The sequence below is a fragment of the Aquarana catesbeiana genome, linkage group LG09 (assembly GCF_042186555.1).
Source record: "Aquarana catesbeiana isolate 2022-GZ linkage group LG09, ASM4218655v1, whole genome shotgun sequence".
NCBI lineage: Eukaryota > Metazoa > Chordata > Amphibia > Anura > Ranidae > Aquarana > Aquarana catesbeiana.
In genome coordinates, this window is record NC_133332.1 from 316,547,855 (window position 1) to 316,566,506 (window position 18,652).

The 18,652-nt window shown below is 47.8% G+C and overlaps 1 protein-coding gene across 1 annotated transcript in view; it reads left to right on the plus strand.

The window, feature by feature from the left end:
* Positions 1-1,951: 1,951 nt before the first annotated feature.
* LOC141108794 (lysine-specific demethylase 5C-like) overlaps positions 1,952-18,652 on the plus strand; it is a gene marked incomplete in the record, with an annotated part of 93,363 nt that continues 76,662 nt past the window's right edge. The window contains 2 exon segments of the mRNA XM_073600729.1: positions 1,952-2,293; positions 7,930-8,275. Coding sequence (XP_073456830.1) covers positions 8,132-8,275 — 144 coding nt within the window.

Consider the following 18,652-nt stretch of genomic DNA (forward strand, 5'->3'; position numbering starts at 1 on the left):
GCCTTCTTCAGGAGGGGGGACTGTTTAGAGGAAGAAAAATGCTGACTATAACCCTAAGAACACCATCCCTACATTCAAGCACGGTGGTGGAAACCTGATGCTTTGGGGCTGTTTCTCTGCTAAAGGAACAGGCCGACTTTGCCGCATTGAGGGGCCAATGGACGGGGGCCATGTATTGTAAAATCTTGGAGGAGAACCTTCTTCCCTCAGCCAGAACACTGAAGATGGGTTGTGGATGGGTCTTCCAGCATGACAATGACCCAAAACATACCGCCAAACCAACAAAGGATTGGCTCAAGGTCATGGTGTGGCTTAGCCAGTCTCCAGACCTTAATCCTATAGAAAATTTATGAAGGGAGCTGAAATTTCGAGTCGCCAAGAAACCTTAAGGGTTTAGAGAAGATCTGTAAAGAAGAGTGGTCCAAAACCCCTCCTGAGATGTGTGCAAACCTGATCACCACCTACAAGAAACGTCTGACCTCTGTGATTGCCAACAAGGGTTTCTCCACCAACTATTAAGTCATGTTTTGCTTGGGGATCAAATAATTATTTTACTCACTGAACTGCATTTATATCATGTGTTTTTTTCTGAATTTTTGGTTGATATTCAGTCTCTATCATATAAAATACACCTATGATAAAACATTATAGACCCTTCATTTATTTGTAAGTGGGCAAAACTTACACAATCTGCAGGGGATCAAATCATTATTTCCCCCACTGTGTGTGTGTGTATATATATATATATATATATATATATATATATATATATATATAGTTAAAAATTATATATATTATAGATATATATATATATTTTTTTTTTTACTGAATTATAAGTTATCTTAATAGGCAAGTTTGACAGGTGGTGCCGCCCAGTGTCCACAAAACAAAAAAAAAAATGGTTCTGGTGTGCAAACAAATTAAATTGCTTGGGTATGCAAAAAAAATGAAAATAAAAATGTCTGAGTGTGCAAAAATTGAAACAAAATGCCCCAATTAAAAAAAAAAAAAAAATACCCCAGTGTAAAACAAAATTAAAAATTTCCCTGGTGTGCAAAAAATTAAAAAATTGCCTCAGGGTCCCAAAAAAAAATTACACTGGTGCGGAAAAAAATTAAAACAAAATGCCCCAGAGTGCAAAAAAATGTAAAAAATCGCACTGGTGTGCAAAAAATTAAAAAATTGCCTTGACGTTCCCCCCCCAAAAAAAATGCCCTGGTGTGCAAGAAAAATTAAAACATTGCCTCATGGTGCCAAGAAAAAAATTGCCCTGGTGTGCAAAGAATTAAAGCAAAATCCCCCAGAGTGCAAAAAAAAAATGCAAAAAATCACCCAGTGTGCAAAAAAATAAAAAATTGCCTCGGTGTGCCCAAAAAAAAAAAAGCCCTCGTGCGCAAGAAAAAATAAAGAATTGCCTCAAGGTGGCAAAACAAAATTGTCCTGGTGTGCAAAAAATTAAAACAAAATGTCCCAGAGTGCAACAAAAATGTAAAAAAATCGCCCCGTTGTGCAAAAAGAAAAAAAACTTACAAACAAAAAAAAAAAGAAAAAAATATCATTGACCTTTCTTGCAAAAAGAAAAAAAATTTTTTCGGTGTGAATAGAAAAAAAAAAACCTGGTGTGCAAAAAAATTAAAATAAATCCCCGGTGTGCAAAAAAAAACTTAAAAAATGGTCCCAAATTAAAAATTGCCCCAGAATGCAGAAAAATAAAAAAATATCACCCTGGAGTAAAGAAATGGTGGAATTGAAGGTTTTATTCTGGTTGTACTTTTATGAATATAAAGCTGAACTCATTCCCATCTCCCTGTCCCTTTAAACATTGTTTTCCAACGTGCGCAGACACTTCCGGGTGTCGCCGACGTCACGCAGGAGGTATTCCCCCCTCCCCTCCACCACCCCCCCCCCCCCCCCCCCCGCTTCCTGTGTGGCCGCGCATGCGCAGACTGGCCCTTTAAACGTGCGAGTTGATGGGAATATCAAGTCCGGCTCCCTTCCCGGCCGGTCGCTGTGTGCTGAGAGATCCCTCCGCCAAGGGGACTCATTGACGTGAACGCCGCGGAGGAGCGCGCCCCGCCGCTTCACCGCCTCTCAGCCCCGCGGAAGGCGTTCCCCTTCCGCCTCTCACTGCCCGCTGTGGGGCCCGCGGGTGCCGAGGAGCCGCTGGGGGCCCGATAAAGGGCGGGGTCACCGGAGGGGGCGCGGAAGGAGGCCGGTGATGCGTCTTCAAGATGGCGGCTGCGGAGAGTGAGGGGGAGAAGCGACTGTGAAGGAGGAAAACAACAATAAGAAGGTGGAGTGTGTCCGGAGGAGGGTGAGGGGGACTGGGGGGCCGGAGTCCTGGGTGTCCTTGCCGGTCCTGACTGGGGCCCCTGTGGGGAGGAGCTCAGGGATGAGCTGACTTCTGGGGGGGGGGGGGTGAGGGGCCACACCAGGCCAGGGACCATGTACTGCCCCTAGGGGCCAAATCTGGGGGTGGAGGGCTGTTTGTTATTGGCTTTACCCCAGATAGGGTCACCGATTCGGGGTAAGATTACGGCACCATTAGCAACCAGTCCCATCGTTACCGGCAACCAGTCCCATCACCACCGACCTTCGTGTCTTCTACTGGCGACCAGTGCCTTCATTACCAGCGTCGAGTCCCATCATTATTGGCCTTCGTGTCCTCTACCGGCGACCAGTCCCATCATTATTGGCCTTCGTGTCCTCTACCGGCGACCAGTCCCATCATTATTGGCCTTCGTGTCCTCTACCAGCGACCAGTCCCATCATTATTGGCCTTCGTGTCCTACTGGCGACCAGTCCCTTCGTTATTGGCCTTCGCGTCCTCCTACCGGCGACCAGTCCCGTCGTTATTGGCCTTCGCGTCCTCCTACCGGCGACCAGTCCCGTCGTTATTGGCCTTCGCGTCCTCCTACCGGCGACCAGTCCCGTCGTTATTGGCCTTCGCGTCCTCCTACCGGCGACCAGTCCCGTCGTTATTGGCCTTCGCGTCCTCCTACCGGCGACCAGTCCCGTCGTTATTGGCCTTCGCGTCCTCCTACCGGCGACCAGTCCCGTCGTTATTGGCCTTCGCGTCCTCCTACCGGCGACCAGTCCCGTCGTTATTGGCCTTCGCGTCCTCCTACCGGCGACCAGTCCCGTCGTTATTGGCCTTCGCGTCCTCCTACCGGCGACCAGTCCCGTCGTTATTGGCCTTCGCGTCCTCCTACCGGCGACCAGTCCCGTCGTTATTGGCCTTCGCGTCCTCCTACCGGCGACCAGTCCCGTCGTTATTGGCCTTCGCGTCCTCCTACCGGCGACCAGTCCCGTCGTTATTGGCCTTCGCGTCCTCCTACCGGCGACCAGTCCCGTCGTTATTGGCCTTCGCGTCCTCCTACCGGCGACCAGTCCCGTTGTTATTGGCCTTCGCGTCCTCCTACCGGCGACCAGTCCCGTCGTTATTGGCCTTCGCGTCCTCCTACCGGCGACCAGTCCCGTCGTTATTGGCCTTCGCGTCCTCCTACCGGCGACCAGTCCCGTCGTTATTGGCCTTCGCGTCCTCCTACCGGCGACCAGTCCCGTCGTTATTGGCCTTCGTGTCCTCCTACCGGCGACCAGTCCCGTCGTTATTGGCCTTCGTGTCCTCCTACCGGCGACCAGTCCCGTCGTTATTGGCCTTCGTGTCCTCCTACCGGCGACCAGTCCCGTCGTTATTGGCCTTCGTGTCCTCCTACCGGCGACCAGTCCCGTCGTTATTGGCCTTCGTGTCCTCCTACCGGCGACCAGTCCCGTCGTTATTGGCCTTCGTGTCCTCCTACCGGCGACCAGTCCCGTCGTTATTGGCCTTCGTGTCCTCCTACCGGCGACCAGTCCCGTCGTTATTGGCCTTCGTGTCCTCCTACCGGCGACCAGTCCCGTCGTTATTGGCCTTCGTGTCCTCCTACCGGCGACCAGTCCCGTCGTTATTGGCCTTCGTGTCCTCCTACCGGCGACCAGTCCCGTCGTTATTGGCCTTCGTGTCCTCCTACCGGCGACCAGTCCCGTCGTTATTGGCCTTCGTGTCCTCCTACCGGCGACCAGTCCCGTCGTTATTGGCCTTCGTGTCCTCCTACCGGCGACCAGTCCCGTCGTTATTGGCCTTCGTGTCCTCCTACCGGCGACCAGTCCCGTCGTTATTGGCCTTCGTGTCCTCCTACCGGCGACCAGTCCCGTCGTTATTGGCCTTCGTGTCCTCCTACCGGCGACCAGTCCCGTCGTTATTGGCCTTCGTGTCCTCCTACCGGCGACCAGTCCCGTCGTTATTGGCCTTCGTGTCCTCCTACCGGCGACCAGTCCCGTCGTTATTGGCCTTCGTGTCCTCCTACCGGCGACCAGTCCCGTCGTTATTGGCCTTCGTGTCCTCCTACCGGCGACCAGTCCCGTCGTTATTGGCCTTCGTGTCCTCCTACCGGCGACCAGTCCCGTCGTTATTGGCCTTCGTGTCCTCCTACCGGCGACCAGTCCCGTCGTTATTGGCCTTCGTGTCCTCCTACCGGCGACCAGTCCCGTCGTTATTGGCCTTCGTGTCCTCCTACCGGCGACCAGTCCCGTCGTTATTGGCCTTCGTGTCCTCCTACCGGCGACCAGTCCCGTCGTTATTGGCCTTCGTGTCCTCCTACCGGCGACCAGTCCCGTCGTTACTGGCCTTCGTGTCCTTTACCGTGACCAGTCCCGTCATTATCGACCTTCGTGTCCTCTACTGGCGACCAGTCCCATCATTACCGGCATCTACCGGTCCCTTTATTTTACCAGCGACCAGTTTCATTACTGGCCTTTGTGTCCTCTACTGGCGACCAATCCCGTCATTACTGGCCTTTGTGTCCTCTACTGGCGACCAGTCCCGTCATTACCGCGTCTATTGGGAATCCTTCCCATCGTTATTGGCCTACTGTCTCAATCGGCATCCAGTTCCATTACTACCAGCCTTTGTGTTCTCTGTTGTCAACCAGTTCTATCAATACTGGCGTCTACCAGGGACTAGAACTATCATTACCAGTCCCGTCATTGCTGGCATTTTTGTCCTCCTATTGATAACCAGTCTCATTGTTTATTGGTTTACCATCTCTAATGGCGACCAGCCCCATCATTATCAGCCTTTATGTCCTACGTTGGAAACCAATCCCATCATTACCAGCATCTACCAGCGACCAGGCCCATTATTTACCGGCGTCTATTGGGAATTGTTATTGGCCTACCATCTCCATCGAGAACTAGTCCCACCATTACCTGTCTTCGTGTCCTCTATTGGTAACCAGTGCCATCGTTATTGGCTTACCATCTCTATCGGCCACCAATCCCGTCATTACCAACCTTCATTTCCTCTGTTGAAAACCAGTCCCATCGTTACTAGCTTCTATTGGGAATCATTCCCATCGTTCTTGGCCTACTGTCTCAATTGGCTACCAGTTCCATCATCAACAGTCCACAGTCTCTAGCAGCATCCAGTCCCATTGTTACCGTCTCTTTAACAACCAGTCGTCGTCTATTGGTAACCAGTCCCATCTTTCAGCAATCAGTCCTATTGTTACAAGCCTACCTTCTGTGTTGCCAGCCAGTCCCATCGTTATCGGTGTACAGTCTTATCGGTGACCATTCCTTTTGTTACCATCTTTATCAGTAACCAGTGTATTTCTGGCTCTCACGTCCTCTATTGGTAACCAGTGCCATCATTACTGGCCTACCGTCTCATATTAGTGACTATTCCCATCATTATTGGCATACTGTCTCAAGTGGCATCCAGTCTGTGTTACCAAGACTAACGACGACCATTCCCAATGTTACTGTCCCTTATTCACAAACCGTCTTGTCTATACCGGTCTTACCGTTGCCTATTGGTAGCCAGTCCCATCTGCACTGACCTTATCGAGTGGGTTACAAGTTCCTCCTATACCAACTTTACAGTCCCCTCTTGGTAACCGGTTTCATCTATATCGGAACCGGCCTTGCCGCCCCCCTATTGATAACCAGTCCTGCCTATACCAGCCTTTCTGTTGCCTCCGGCATAGTCAGTAAGACTGATCAAGATGGGTTACCATTGACAACTAGTCCTGTGTATACCGACCAAACCGTTCTCCATCAATGACCAGTCCCGTCTTTACTGTCGGCAACCAGTCTCATCTACACCGATCTTTCCCTCTATTGGCAACCAGTCTGTTCTATAAAAATCTTACCCGCCATCGGCAACCAGTCCCATCTTTACTGGCTTTACCATCCTCCACTATTGACAACCAGTCACGTGGATACCTAAGGGTACTCTTACAGTGCATGCACCGATACGCATCATCAGGGGGTTGGCTATCTCCCTTCCTGGTTCTTGTAGCTGCCCCCCTGATGTGGCGTGTGAATGTCATTGGTTGGGGCGGATTGCAGCAGAGCAATGGGGGGGGGGTTAGAAATCACACGGGGTGGGGGGGGGGGGGTGAGGGTTTGGAGCTCCTTTTTACCCCCATTGACTCAGCATGCTATATAGCAAACGGGTCCAAAAATATCAATTCCTCTTCACTGTACACTCCTCCAATCTCCTCCTGCTAGGGGTGGGACAGGGAGTCGTGTCTTCTGAATATTTGTGGGCGTGTACAGGATGGCTTGACAATGAGAAACCAGGAAGTCACCTGATCGTTATGAGTGGTCATGTGACCGCCATGTGTGCACTTCTAGCTGCAAGGGCTGTGGGCGGGGCCTCACTTGGACGCTTCTCTGTAAGCACCACCATCCTCCTGCCAGGGGTGGGACAGGAGGCGTGTCTTCTGAATATTTGTGGGCGTGTACAGGACAGCTTAATAAAGAGAAACCAGGAAGTCATCTGATCATTATGTCGATCTGGTGACCTCGCCATGTCTGCGCTTCTGCCTGCAGCGGCTGTGGGTGGAGCTTCAGAGCGGCACTTGGCCGCCTCTCCTCTGTACACACCAATATCCTGCTAGGGGTGAGATGGGAGGCGTGTCTTCTGAATATTTGTGGGCCTGTACAGGATGGCTTGACAATGAGAAACCAAGAAGTCACCTGATCATTAGGAGTGATCATATGACCTTCATGTCTGCCTTTCTCCTAGCTGCAGGGGCTGTGGGCGGAGCCTCAGAGCGGCACTTGGATGCTTCTCTGAATGCACCGCCATCCTCCTGCTAGGGGGTGGGACGGGAGGCCTGTCTTCTGAATATTTGTAGGCGTGTACAGGCTGGCTTGACAATGAGAAACCGGGAAGTCACCTGATCATTAGAAGTGATCATGTGACCGCTATGTCGGTGCTTCCAGCTGCAAGGGCTGTGGGCGGAGCCTGGATTCTCCTCTGTATGTACATCCAATCTCCTGCTAGTAGTGGGATGGGAGGCGTGTTTTCTGAATATTTGTGGGCGTGTACAGAATGGCTTGACCATGAGAAACCAGGAAGTCACTGACTTATTATGAGTGATCATGTGACCGCAACGTCTGCACTTCAAGCTGCAAGGGCTGTGGGCGGAGCCTCAGGGTGGCACTTGGACGCTTCTCCTCCCATCCTGCTAGGAGTGGGATGGGAGGCGTGTCTTCTGAATGTTTTGAAGGCGTGTATGGGACGGCTTGATAAAGAGAAGGCGTGTATGGGACGGCTTGATAAAGAGAAGGTGTGTATGGGACGGCTTGACAAAGAGAAAACCAGGAAGTCACCTGATCTGGTTATGGTCATAGGAAAGGAAACTGAAGCTGCTGGTAGGATCAGCAGGTAATAGGGACCCGGGGGGTAAAGGTTCATCAGAATGGGTATTGATTAGGATTAATAATATCTGCGAGTGTTTTTATTAGTGGTTTACTGACCCTCTTAGGTCCCCTGGTGATGGTTGTGTGTGTATAAATAGCACCGAGGTAGTTAGCTGCTTCAATAGCAGGAAATACAACCTCTTGTTTACCGTCCTTCCTCTCTCCTCCCTTGAACAGGAAGAACCTTCCCGGTGAGAAGTCACAGCTGTGATCTGTGGAGAGGACATCGATTGGTGGCATCCCAGACGTTCGACCAATCCGCAGAGGAGATTGGTGGATTTGTTCAGCTTGAGGATTATGTGATTCACTTCCACGCCCTCTTCTTTTTGGATTGAACCTTCTTCAGCTTGCAATCGGTGACCCACACCCCCCCACCAACATGGAGTCTGATGAGTTCATCCCACCCCCGGAGTGCCCTGTTTTCGAGCCGACTTGGGAAGAGTTTGCCGACCCTCTGGGCTATATAGCCAGGATCAGACCCATCGCGGAAAAGTCGGGAATATGCAAAATCCGCCCGCCTGTAGTAAGTAAAGTTTTCTGTCCTAAGGAATCGTTTAAAAGTATTTTAGACCACTCAGTCAGTTGCCTAAAAGCGTCTGGATTGGCTTGTTGTGCTCTTAGTTCTCTGCTGTCTACAACCAGAATGTTTTGGTGTTTTTCATTTTGGATGGAGCAAGGAATGATCGAATCCTGCCAGTTGGAGAGATTTCCTTTTCACGTCCTGCCCTTGACACTCAACAGGAAGTGAGGGCTCCTTCATATTTATTTTTTTTTTTTTTTTGGCTCTGTTCCCACTAGTGCGACTTTGGATGCATAGTCTCATGACAAGTCGCAGCCCAATGGGGCCCCCCGTTCCGATCTATGCGACTTTGGAAAGGTTCCTGCCTTACTTTTGATGCGGCTTGAGTGCTAGAGAGTGTAACGTTGCATCAAACTCGCACCCTAAATCGCGGGCAACTTTGGAGTCGCACTGGTGGGAACAGAGCCTCGCTGTAAAGGTGACCTACAACCCCACCCCCCCCACTGTACTTAACCGCCGGTAATCCTCATCTGGGGAAATTAGAAAGCTGTGACTGCCAAGATGGACCAGATGAAATCGAATTGGTCGGTGCCATCCACGTGACCTGTGTAGCCCTGACGGCTCAGGGTCGCTGGCGTTGAGGGGGGGAGGGGGTCCGGTGCTAGGTGATTGGAAACAATTTTTCTGTAAGGCTCCGTTCGCACACAGGCGTTTTGATTCACAGGCGGATTCTCCGCGATTTCAATACGCGCTGTTAAAATGCCAAATTGCATATCGGCGTGTTCAGGTGACATTTATGCCGATGGCACCAAAAAATGCTGTGCGATTCTTCCGTGCTTGACGGATTTTTATTTTTTTGCGACACACATTGCGTGATTTGGTATAGTTTTTTACCCCCCCAAAATCACTAATGTGAACTAGCAATAAACCCTGGTTCACACTAAATGCAGCTTCAAACTCGTGCTACTTCTGTGCGACTTCATGTGCAGCTTGCCAACATCTGTGCGACTTCATGCACAGATCTCATTGCAAGCGGCACATGAAATCTCCAAAAAAGTGGCGGCACCTTTTTTTTCAAAGTCTGTGCAAATGTTGGTTTTGAACCGTTCCATAGCTGGCAATAGTGCGACTATGATAATCACTGCAACAAGAGTCCCCATTGGAACTCTTATTTTTATATGATATATATTTTTAGTTGTTTTTTATGATGTAGTATATAAGCCTTTTCAATTAGAAGGGCCTTCAGTGACCTAGCTTCCTAGTACTATTACTACATACTACAACTTCCTAATAAGATGGCTGATCAGAACTGGCCTTTTCTTCTGCCCTTTTTTTTTTTTCTTCTCCTTTTTAAAAAAAAAAAAAAAAGTTATTAGGATTAAATTTTGGTAAAATAAAAATATTTATTTTTTTTTTTTTTTTTAAGGGTAATTGCACTTTGAGACAAACTACATTTGTCTTTCTTGCAACATTGTCTCTGTCCTACCCTCCCCCTCAACAGTTGCATACTTTTATCTGATGGCTCCGCTGTTTACATCCTGGCTGCACCCATTCATTACAGCCCCATAGATTTCTATGGGATTGTCTCCGGACTCAGGACACAGCCCTATAGACTTCTATGGGAAGGCCTCAGGACAGGGCCCTATAGACTTCTATGGGAAGGCCTCAGGACAGGGCCCTATAGACTTCTATGGGAAGGCCTCAGGACAGGGCCCTATAGACTTCTATGGGAAGGCCTCAGGACAGGGCCCTATAGACTTCTATGGGAAGGCCTCAGGACAGGGCCCTATAGACTTCTATGGGAGGGTCCCCGGCCTCAGGATACGGCTCTATAGACTTCTATGGGATCGTCCCCGGCCTCAGGACACAACCCTATAGACTTCTATGAGAGGGTCTCTGTCCTCAGGACACAACCCTATAGACTTCTATGGGAGGGTCTCTGGCCTCAGGACACAACCCTATAGACTTCTATGGGAGGGTCTCTGGCCTCAGGACACAACCCTATAGACTTCTATGGGAGGGTCTCTGGCCTCAGGACACAACCCTATAGACTTCTATGGGAGGGTCTCTGGCCTCAGGACACAACCCTATAGACTTCTATGGGAAGGCCTCAGGACACGGCCCTATAGACTTCTATGGGAAGGCCTCAGGACATAACCCTATAGACTTCTATGGGAGGGTCTCTGGCCTCAGGACACAACCCTATAGACTTCTATGGGAAGGCCTCAGGACAGGGCCCTATAGACTTCTATGGGAAGGCCTCAGGACAGGGCCCTATAGACTTCTATGGGAGGGTCTCCGGCCTCAGGATACGGCTCTATAGACTTCTATGGGATCGTCCCCAGCCTCAGGACACAACCCTATAGACTTCTATGGGAGGGTCTCTGGCCTCAGGACACGGCCCTATAGACTTCTATGGGACGGTATTCTGCAGGTGCGGCCAGGACAGTGAAGACTTGCGGCGCTGTATGTAAACGGTGGCCATTGATTTGAGGTAAGTATGCATGTACGGGGGGGGGGGGGGGGGGGGGGTGTAGGTAAGGATAATGGTATAAGAAGCATAGAAGGTCATTTGCATGTGGCATATTAGAGCGTACAGCTGTGTTTATGGGGATGACGAGGGTACCTGTACAGGTGAGCATGGCCCTCCTCGGGTGTACTCGTTTAGTACGCCCCGTATGAATGCGGCTTTCGGGTTCATTCACAGCAGGTTTGCTGCAATGCGTTTTTAACGTTTTTATTTATTTTTTTTGGTGAGCTCCCAACGCATGGCGACCAAACAATAATGGTTCACTATGAATGTCGTAGTTCACACCAGTGTGTTGCATTCGCCCAGTGCTGAGAAGAAGAAAAAAAGAGTATGGCATGCACTATTTATTTAATTACATTTATTATTTATTTTCTTTTTTTTTTTTTTTTTTTTAATTCATTTTTTACCAGTGCATTCAAAATGAACATAAATAAGACAAAAAAAAAAACTAAAAACAAACCTGATGCATGTAAAATGCATGCCAACATGTTATAAAAAAATGCAATGCACCGCGCATGTGAATGAGCTCGCCATGTCTTGTACTTATCCTTTACAATTTCCCAATTTACAATTATTAGAGCCGTAGTAGTGAATAAGTGGCTTCGTTTTTTGTTTGTTTTTTTTTCTGCTGCCCGGATTTCTCCAACCCTTCTTTTTTTTTTTTTTTTTTTTTTTTCTGCCCTTTGACACTGGAAGAACCAGCAATTTGATGATCTGCTTGTAAAACAAGCCGAACCCCACCCCTCCCCCCCCCCCTCTGCCACCATGGAGCGCTACCTAACATTGTGTGTCATGGCTGCTAAGGGAGGAGGGCCTTTGTCTGTAGCAGGAAAGGGGACAGACAGGGAACTCCATCCACACATCAAGAGCCAAGACAGAGAGACATTCTGATTTATAATCCTTTCCTGTGGTTTCTTTTTAACTGCACATAATAATAAAATAAAGTACAAACCAAACAAATATAAAATACATTTTAGGGATTAACCTTTAAAACACGGCGACTATCCTACAACTCTATAGATTCTCTGCTCTTGGGCTAATTTAGTCTTTTAGTATTTTTAATATGCCTTATGAAAGGCATGTAAATGGGGTGATGAGAAAATATCTTATTAAATATATATATTGATTTTATTATTTTTATTTTCATTATTTTTAGTTTTATTTAAAAAAAATAATAAAAATAATTTTTTTTTATTATTATTTTTATAATAAATATATATTTTATTATTTTCTCCTATATATCGCCACTTCTGGACCAGCGACTTGCCCATACATTGCTGAACTTTACAATGGTTATAGTGGCAGCTGCCGGCATCTTCCCGGTACCGTCTTGTTTAGAGCCGGTGGTCGGCTCTCTTGTAAAAGCAAAAATCAATCCTACCGGCTAAGTATCCACTGGATTGGATAGAGCTTTGATTGGCTCTTGGCTATGGTATCCCGGAAGCGATGACATCACTTCCTGTTTACCTGGATGCCAACAGCGCCATTTAAAAAAAAAAAAAAAAAAATCAAAAATATCCAAAAAAAACACAGATCTTAGGCCTCATGCACACGAGACGCCGGTGCAAACTGCTGAACACATGTTTTTAAAAGCTGAAACCAGCGTTTACAAACACCTGTTTTGCTGCATTTTTAGCCGCGTTTTACCGCGTTTTGTGCCTAGAAGCGTCAGCAGAGAATGACATTTTGCGACCCAACTTTGGGGCCCCGTATCTTGGGGCCACTTGGGGCTAGGAATCCCAAATTTGGTGTGCTAACACAGTGAAATTAGCACTACAACATATCCAAATAGGAACCCCAAATTTGGATATGTTGTAGTGCTATTTTCACTGTAATAGCACCCCAAATTTAGGGTTCCTAGCGCCAAGTGGTCCCGAGATACGGGGTCCCGAAGTCGGGTCACAAAATGTCAAGCGCTTCTGCAGCAGAGAAAGACAATTTGTGACCCGCCTTTGGGGCCCCGTATTTCGGGGCCACTTGGCACTAGGAACCCCAAATTTGGATATGTTGTAGTGCTATTTTCACTGTAATAGCACCCCAAATTTAGGGTTCCTAGCTCCAAGTGGCCCCGAGATACGGGGCTCCAAAGTCGGGTTGCAAAATGTCAAGCACTTCTGCAGCAGAGAATGACAATTTGTGACCCGACTTTGGGGCCCCGTATTTCGGGGCCACTTGGCACTAGGAACCCCAAATTTGGATATGTTATAGTGTTCGTCCAACTGTAATAGCACACCAAATTTGGGGTTCCTAGCACTAAGTAGCCCCGAGATATGGGGCCCCAAAGTCGGGTTGTAAAATGTGCCTTTAAAAACACTTATAAAACGCAAACGCGGCTAAACGTGGTAGCAGCGTTTAGCCGCGTTTGGCGTCTGAAACGTGGAAAGCTTTTGCGTCTGAACCCAACTTTTTTGCTTCTGGAAAAACGAGGTTAAACGCAACTGCCTAAAAACGAGACTGTGTACATGGACACCTAGGATAACATTGAATGGGTTCAGGGGCAGTTGAAAAAAGTGTCCAACCTCTGAACGTGCGTTTAACAGCGTCTCGTGTGCATGAGGCCAAAGTGTTGTGAATGCTTTTAAGGGCAGAGGAGGGATTTGGGGGTCTTGTAGACCCCGGATATCTCTATAAAGAGTACCTGTCACATGGCCCATTGCTGTAACAAGCAATGTTTACGTTCTTTTTTTTTTCTTTTTTTTTGACAGTGATAAATTTATCTAAAAGTAACAGTGTAAAAATGAAAAGAGCCCGCCCCCCCCCCCTGCCCCCCTCTGTCCCCCTCGCTCGCATACAAAGATGAATGCATGCATCGGTCCCGCGTGTACGCAGTCTGTGATCGTCCCACACGTGTGAGGTATCTCCATGAACGTCAGATTAGGGGCGATAATTCTAGCCACAGACCTCCTCTATACATCTAAAGTGGTAATCTGTAAAGCAGGGGGGGAGGCAACCTACGGCCCTCCAGCTGTTGTGGAACTACATTTCCCATGAGGCATTGCAAGGCTGGCACTTACAATGACTCCCAGAGGCATGATGGGACTTGTAGTTCTGCATCAGCTAGGTTTCCTACCCCTGCTGTAAAGGCTTTTGAAACATTAAGCTTTTACTAGAGGTCTATTTTAAAGCGATTTTAGTAAACCGCTGCACTTTTTATTTTTTTTTTTTTTTCCCCTCTTACCTGCAAGGCAAAGGCATTATGTGCTAGAATGCATCACCTACTAGCACATTATGTGACACTTACCTCAAAACAAAGCCTTGGAGTGATGCTATGTCATCACTGAAGACGGCGTCCATCTTCACCCAGTCTTCCTTTCGGGTTCGTGGACTACGCGATGTCACTCCTGCGCATGGGCAGCCACCGGTCACGGCACTGGCGGCCGGTCCTTCAGAGCGCGTGCACGTTTAGGAGATATTTACGCTACCTAATGGGTAAGCCTATAATCAGGTAAAATTTTTAAACATGGAAGTTTATTTCCTTTGTGTCGCCTATGGATAGAAAAATTTACGCCATTTGTCGCCGTTGCATGGACGTGCGCAGTTTTTAAAGTGAGACATGTTTGGTATCTATTTACCCGGTATAACAACATCTTTTATATTTTCCCAAATGTACATTGGGTTATGTGCTAGGGTGTTTTTTTTTTTTTTTTTTTTTTAACACGTTAAAGGGGTTGTAAGCCCCCTTTTTCACCTTAATGCATTCTATGCGGTGTCCCAGAATGGCAGAAGTCATATGATGGTGTCCCAGAACGGCCGCTCTCGCGCAATTGCTCCGTGTTGCTAGGACACGGCGCAATCTCTCTGTCTCTGTCTCTGTGTGTGGTGAGGAGAGTCGATCAGCGGCATCTCCTCATAGGGTTCTTCTAGATATGTAATCGGGTTCGAGTGTTCTGATTACATAGTTGCATAGTAAGCGAGGTTGAAAAAAGACTCAAGTCCAACCTATGTGTGTGATTATGTGTCAGTATTACAATAAAGACCCCATCAGTGCCACAATTCAGTGCCCATGGGTGCCGCCTCTTTGGTACCACCTCATCAGTGCCCATGGGTGCCGCCTCTTTGGTACCGCCTCATCAGTGCCCATGGGTGCTGCCTCTTTGGTACCCGCCTCATCAGTGCCCATGGGTGCCGCCTCTTTGGTACCGCCTCATCAGTGCCCATGGGTGCCGCCTCTTTGGTACCGCCTCATCAGTGCCCATGGGTGCCGCCTCTTTGGTACCCGCCTCATCAGTGCCCATGGGTGCCGCCTCTTTGGTGCTGCCTCATCGGTGCCCATGGGTGCTGCCTCTTTGGTACCGCCTCATCAGTGCCCATGGGTGCCGCCTCTTTGGTGCTGCCTCATCAGTGCCCATGGGTGCTGCCTCTTTGGTGCCGCCTCATCAGTGCCCATGGGTGCCGTCTCTTTGGTGCTGCCTCAGTGCCCATGGGTGCCGCCTCTTTGGTGCTGCCTCATCGGTGCCCATTTACTGACAAACTAAAACTTTATTTTCTTTTCAAATTGTTTTAGTCTTTTTTTTTAATTCAAAAAAAAAAAAAAGTGATTAAATTCCACCAAAAGATAGTTTCCCTTTTTTTGTGAAGAAAATGATACAAATGTGTACAGTGTAGTATGACCGCGCAATTGTCATTCAAAGTGTGAGAGCGCTGAAAGCTGAAAATTGGCACCTGGGCAGGAAGGGGGTGTAAGTGCCCGGTATTAAAGTGTGTGTGGTGTGGTTTTTTTTTTTTTTTTTTTTTTTTTTTTTTTCCCCCCACAAAAAAAAATTGCATTTGAAAAACTGCTGTGCGAATACCATGTGACCTAAAAAAAAAAAAAAAAAAAATTGCAACAGCCATTTTATTCTCCAGGGCTAAAAATAAAGTGTGTTTCTAATGTTTGGGGGTTTTATGTGATTTCCTAGCCAATAAATCCTGATTGTTACATGTAGAAGTGGTAGATGGGGTCTGGTCTGGAAGAGGTTAAACTGGACGCCTCGGTGTATTAGTGGGAAGTTTCGCCCTTTTATGTAGGTGGGAGATGAATTCATCAGGAGGAGCCGTTCATGGGAGAAGCTGATCTATTACCCCCCCAATATCTGTATCTGGGGGGGTGCCCCATATGTGGTTCTCCTGGAAATAAAGATGGTTAATATTTTATGTTATCAAATTCTCTTTTTAGTTAATCAGGAAACTTGTAATTAACAAAGAATGCCAAAAAAACAAAACCCTGATCCTAATGATTCAGTGCAGTCACGCCTAATTGTAATGCAGAAAGAAAGGATGACTGTCCATTATCTGTCTCCTTGTCTCTCACGTAAGCAGAGAAACTTGAAGACCTGCTTTTTTTTTTGTTTTTTTTTTTCTCTATCTCTTCTCTCTTTGCGGTGAAGGCTGAGCGGGAGGCCTAATGAGCGCCCTCATATCCCCGGCGTGATGTGGAAGAGATGTTGCGCAATTTCTCAGTTTATCAAACAGGCTCCATATGCTCACAATTATTTATATATGTGTGTGTGATGTGTGTGTGTGTGTGTGTGTGTGTGTGTGTATATGTATGTATATATATATATATATATATATATATATATATATATATATATATATATATATATATATATATATATATATATATATATATATATATATATATATATATATTATATATACACTATATATACACACACACAGACCCTCATGCTTGTATGCCTGAGCTAAGGTCAGATGGGATTGCAGGAAGTAAACGCTACGTGAATTATCTGCCCTTACTCAAGATGGCCATGGCTAGAAATGTTGGCCGATGCTGCATTTTTATTTATTTTTATGTATTTTTTTTTTCTTTTAAGTGACTTCTCATCAAAATAAAGCATGGAGACACATGGGTGAATAGATTGGGTCGGGGGGGTTGGGTTGTTTTGAATATTAAAAGCAAATTAAATACAATTGTCAGTTTGCGGTGCTCGGATACAGTTGAGTTTCACTTTAATGAACTTCCCTTTTTTTGTTCTGAATTATCAAAGGATAAGTTCACCTTTTCAGAAAAATGATACTAACAACGTACACACCCCCCCCCCCCCTTGCTATACTTACCTCTGTGGGTGATCAGCTGCCGGTACCCCCCCCCCCCCTTATTTCTGTAGACGGGTCCGAGCAATTTTGATTGGTCAGCGCCGACGCTGAGCTTTGCTCTGATCTGTCCTGGAAGCGCTGCAGAAAGAGGGAAAACAGCCGGAGTTTCAAATCCGCGGAATAAGGCGATGGCTGTGTGGGCACCGATGGCTCATCACCGACAGGGGCAACTCTTCTCTTCCCCTTTTGTTCATCTTTTTAGAGAGAGAAAAAAAAAAAAAAACACTTTAGAGTCTCTCTTGTTTTATATCTGTCTGATAAGTGTTGATTCCGTCCCCTCTCTACAACTAAGTTCATTGGGGTGAAACCAGCGTAGGGTCCCAGTAGTGACACCAACCTCTATAGGGTCCAGGTATGACCTCATGCTACCAGTAGTGACACCAACCTCTATAGGGTCCAGGTATGGCCTCATGCTACCAGTAGTGACACCAACCTCTATAGGGTCCAGGTATGGCCTCATGCTACCAGTAGTGACACCAACCTCTATAGGGTCCAGGTATGGCCTCATGCTACCAGTAGTGACACCAACCTCTATAGGGTCCAGGTATGGCCTCATGCTACCAGTAGTGACACCAACCTCTATAGGGTCCAGGTATGGCCTCATGCTACCAGTAGTGACACCAACCTCTATAGGGTCCAGGTATGGCCTCATGCTACCAGTAGTGACACCAACCTCTATAGGGTCCAGGTATGGCCTCATGCTACCAGTAGTGACACCAACCTCTATAGGGTCCAGGTATGGCCTCATGCTACCAGTAGTGACACCAACCTCTATAGCAGGGGTCCTCAAACTTTTTAGATGGTCCCTCAGGGTGTTGGGGGGCCGCACTATAGTTTAAAAAAATATGAACTAATTCCTATGCACACATCTTATTTGTAGTGCAAAAAAAAAAAACAGGAAAAAAACAGTACAATATTTAAAATAAAGAACAATTGTAATCAATATGAACTTATCAGTATTTCACAGACTCCCCTCATTACAGAACCACTCCCAATCACGGACCCCCCCCCATCACAAAGCCCCCCAACACAAACTCCCCCCATCACAGACTCCCCCATATCACAGATCTCCCCATCGCAGATCTCCCCCCATATCACAGATCTCCCCCCATATCACAGATTCCCCCCCATATCACAGATCCCCCCCCATATCACAGATCCCCCCCCCCCCCATATCACAGATCTCCCCCCATATCACAGATTCCCCCCCCATATCACAGATCTCCCCATCGCAGATTCCCCCCCATATCACAGATCTCCCCATCGCAGATCCCCCCCCATATCACAGATCTCCCCCCATATCACAGATCTCCCCCCATATCACAGATCCCCCCCCCATATCACAGATCCCCCCCCCATATCACAGATCTCCCCCCATATCACAGATCTCCCCATCGCAGATCCCCCCCCCATATCACAGATCTCCCCCCATATCACAGATCCCCCCCCCCATATCACAGATCTCCCCATCGCAGATTCCCCCCCATATCACAGATCCCCCCATCACAGATCTCCCCATCGCAGATCCCCCCCCCATATCACAGATCTCCCCATCGCAGATCCCCCCCCCATATCACAGATCTCCCCATCGCAGATCCCCCCCCCCCCATATCACAGACTCCCCCATAACAGACTCCCCCATATCACAGATCTCTTCCCCCCCCCCATATCACAGACTCCCCTCATCAATATTACACTGCTGCCCCTTGTATAATGTCACAGCACTCCCACTCAGCACTTACCTGTATCAC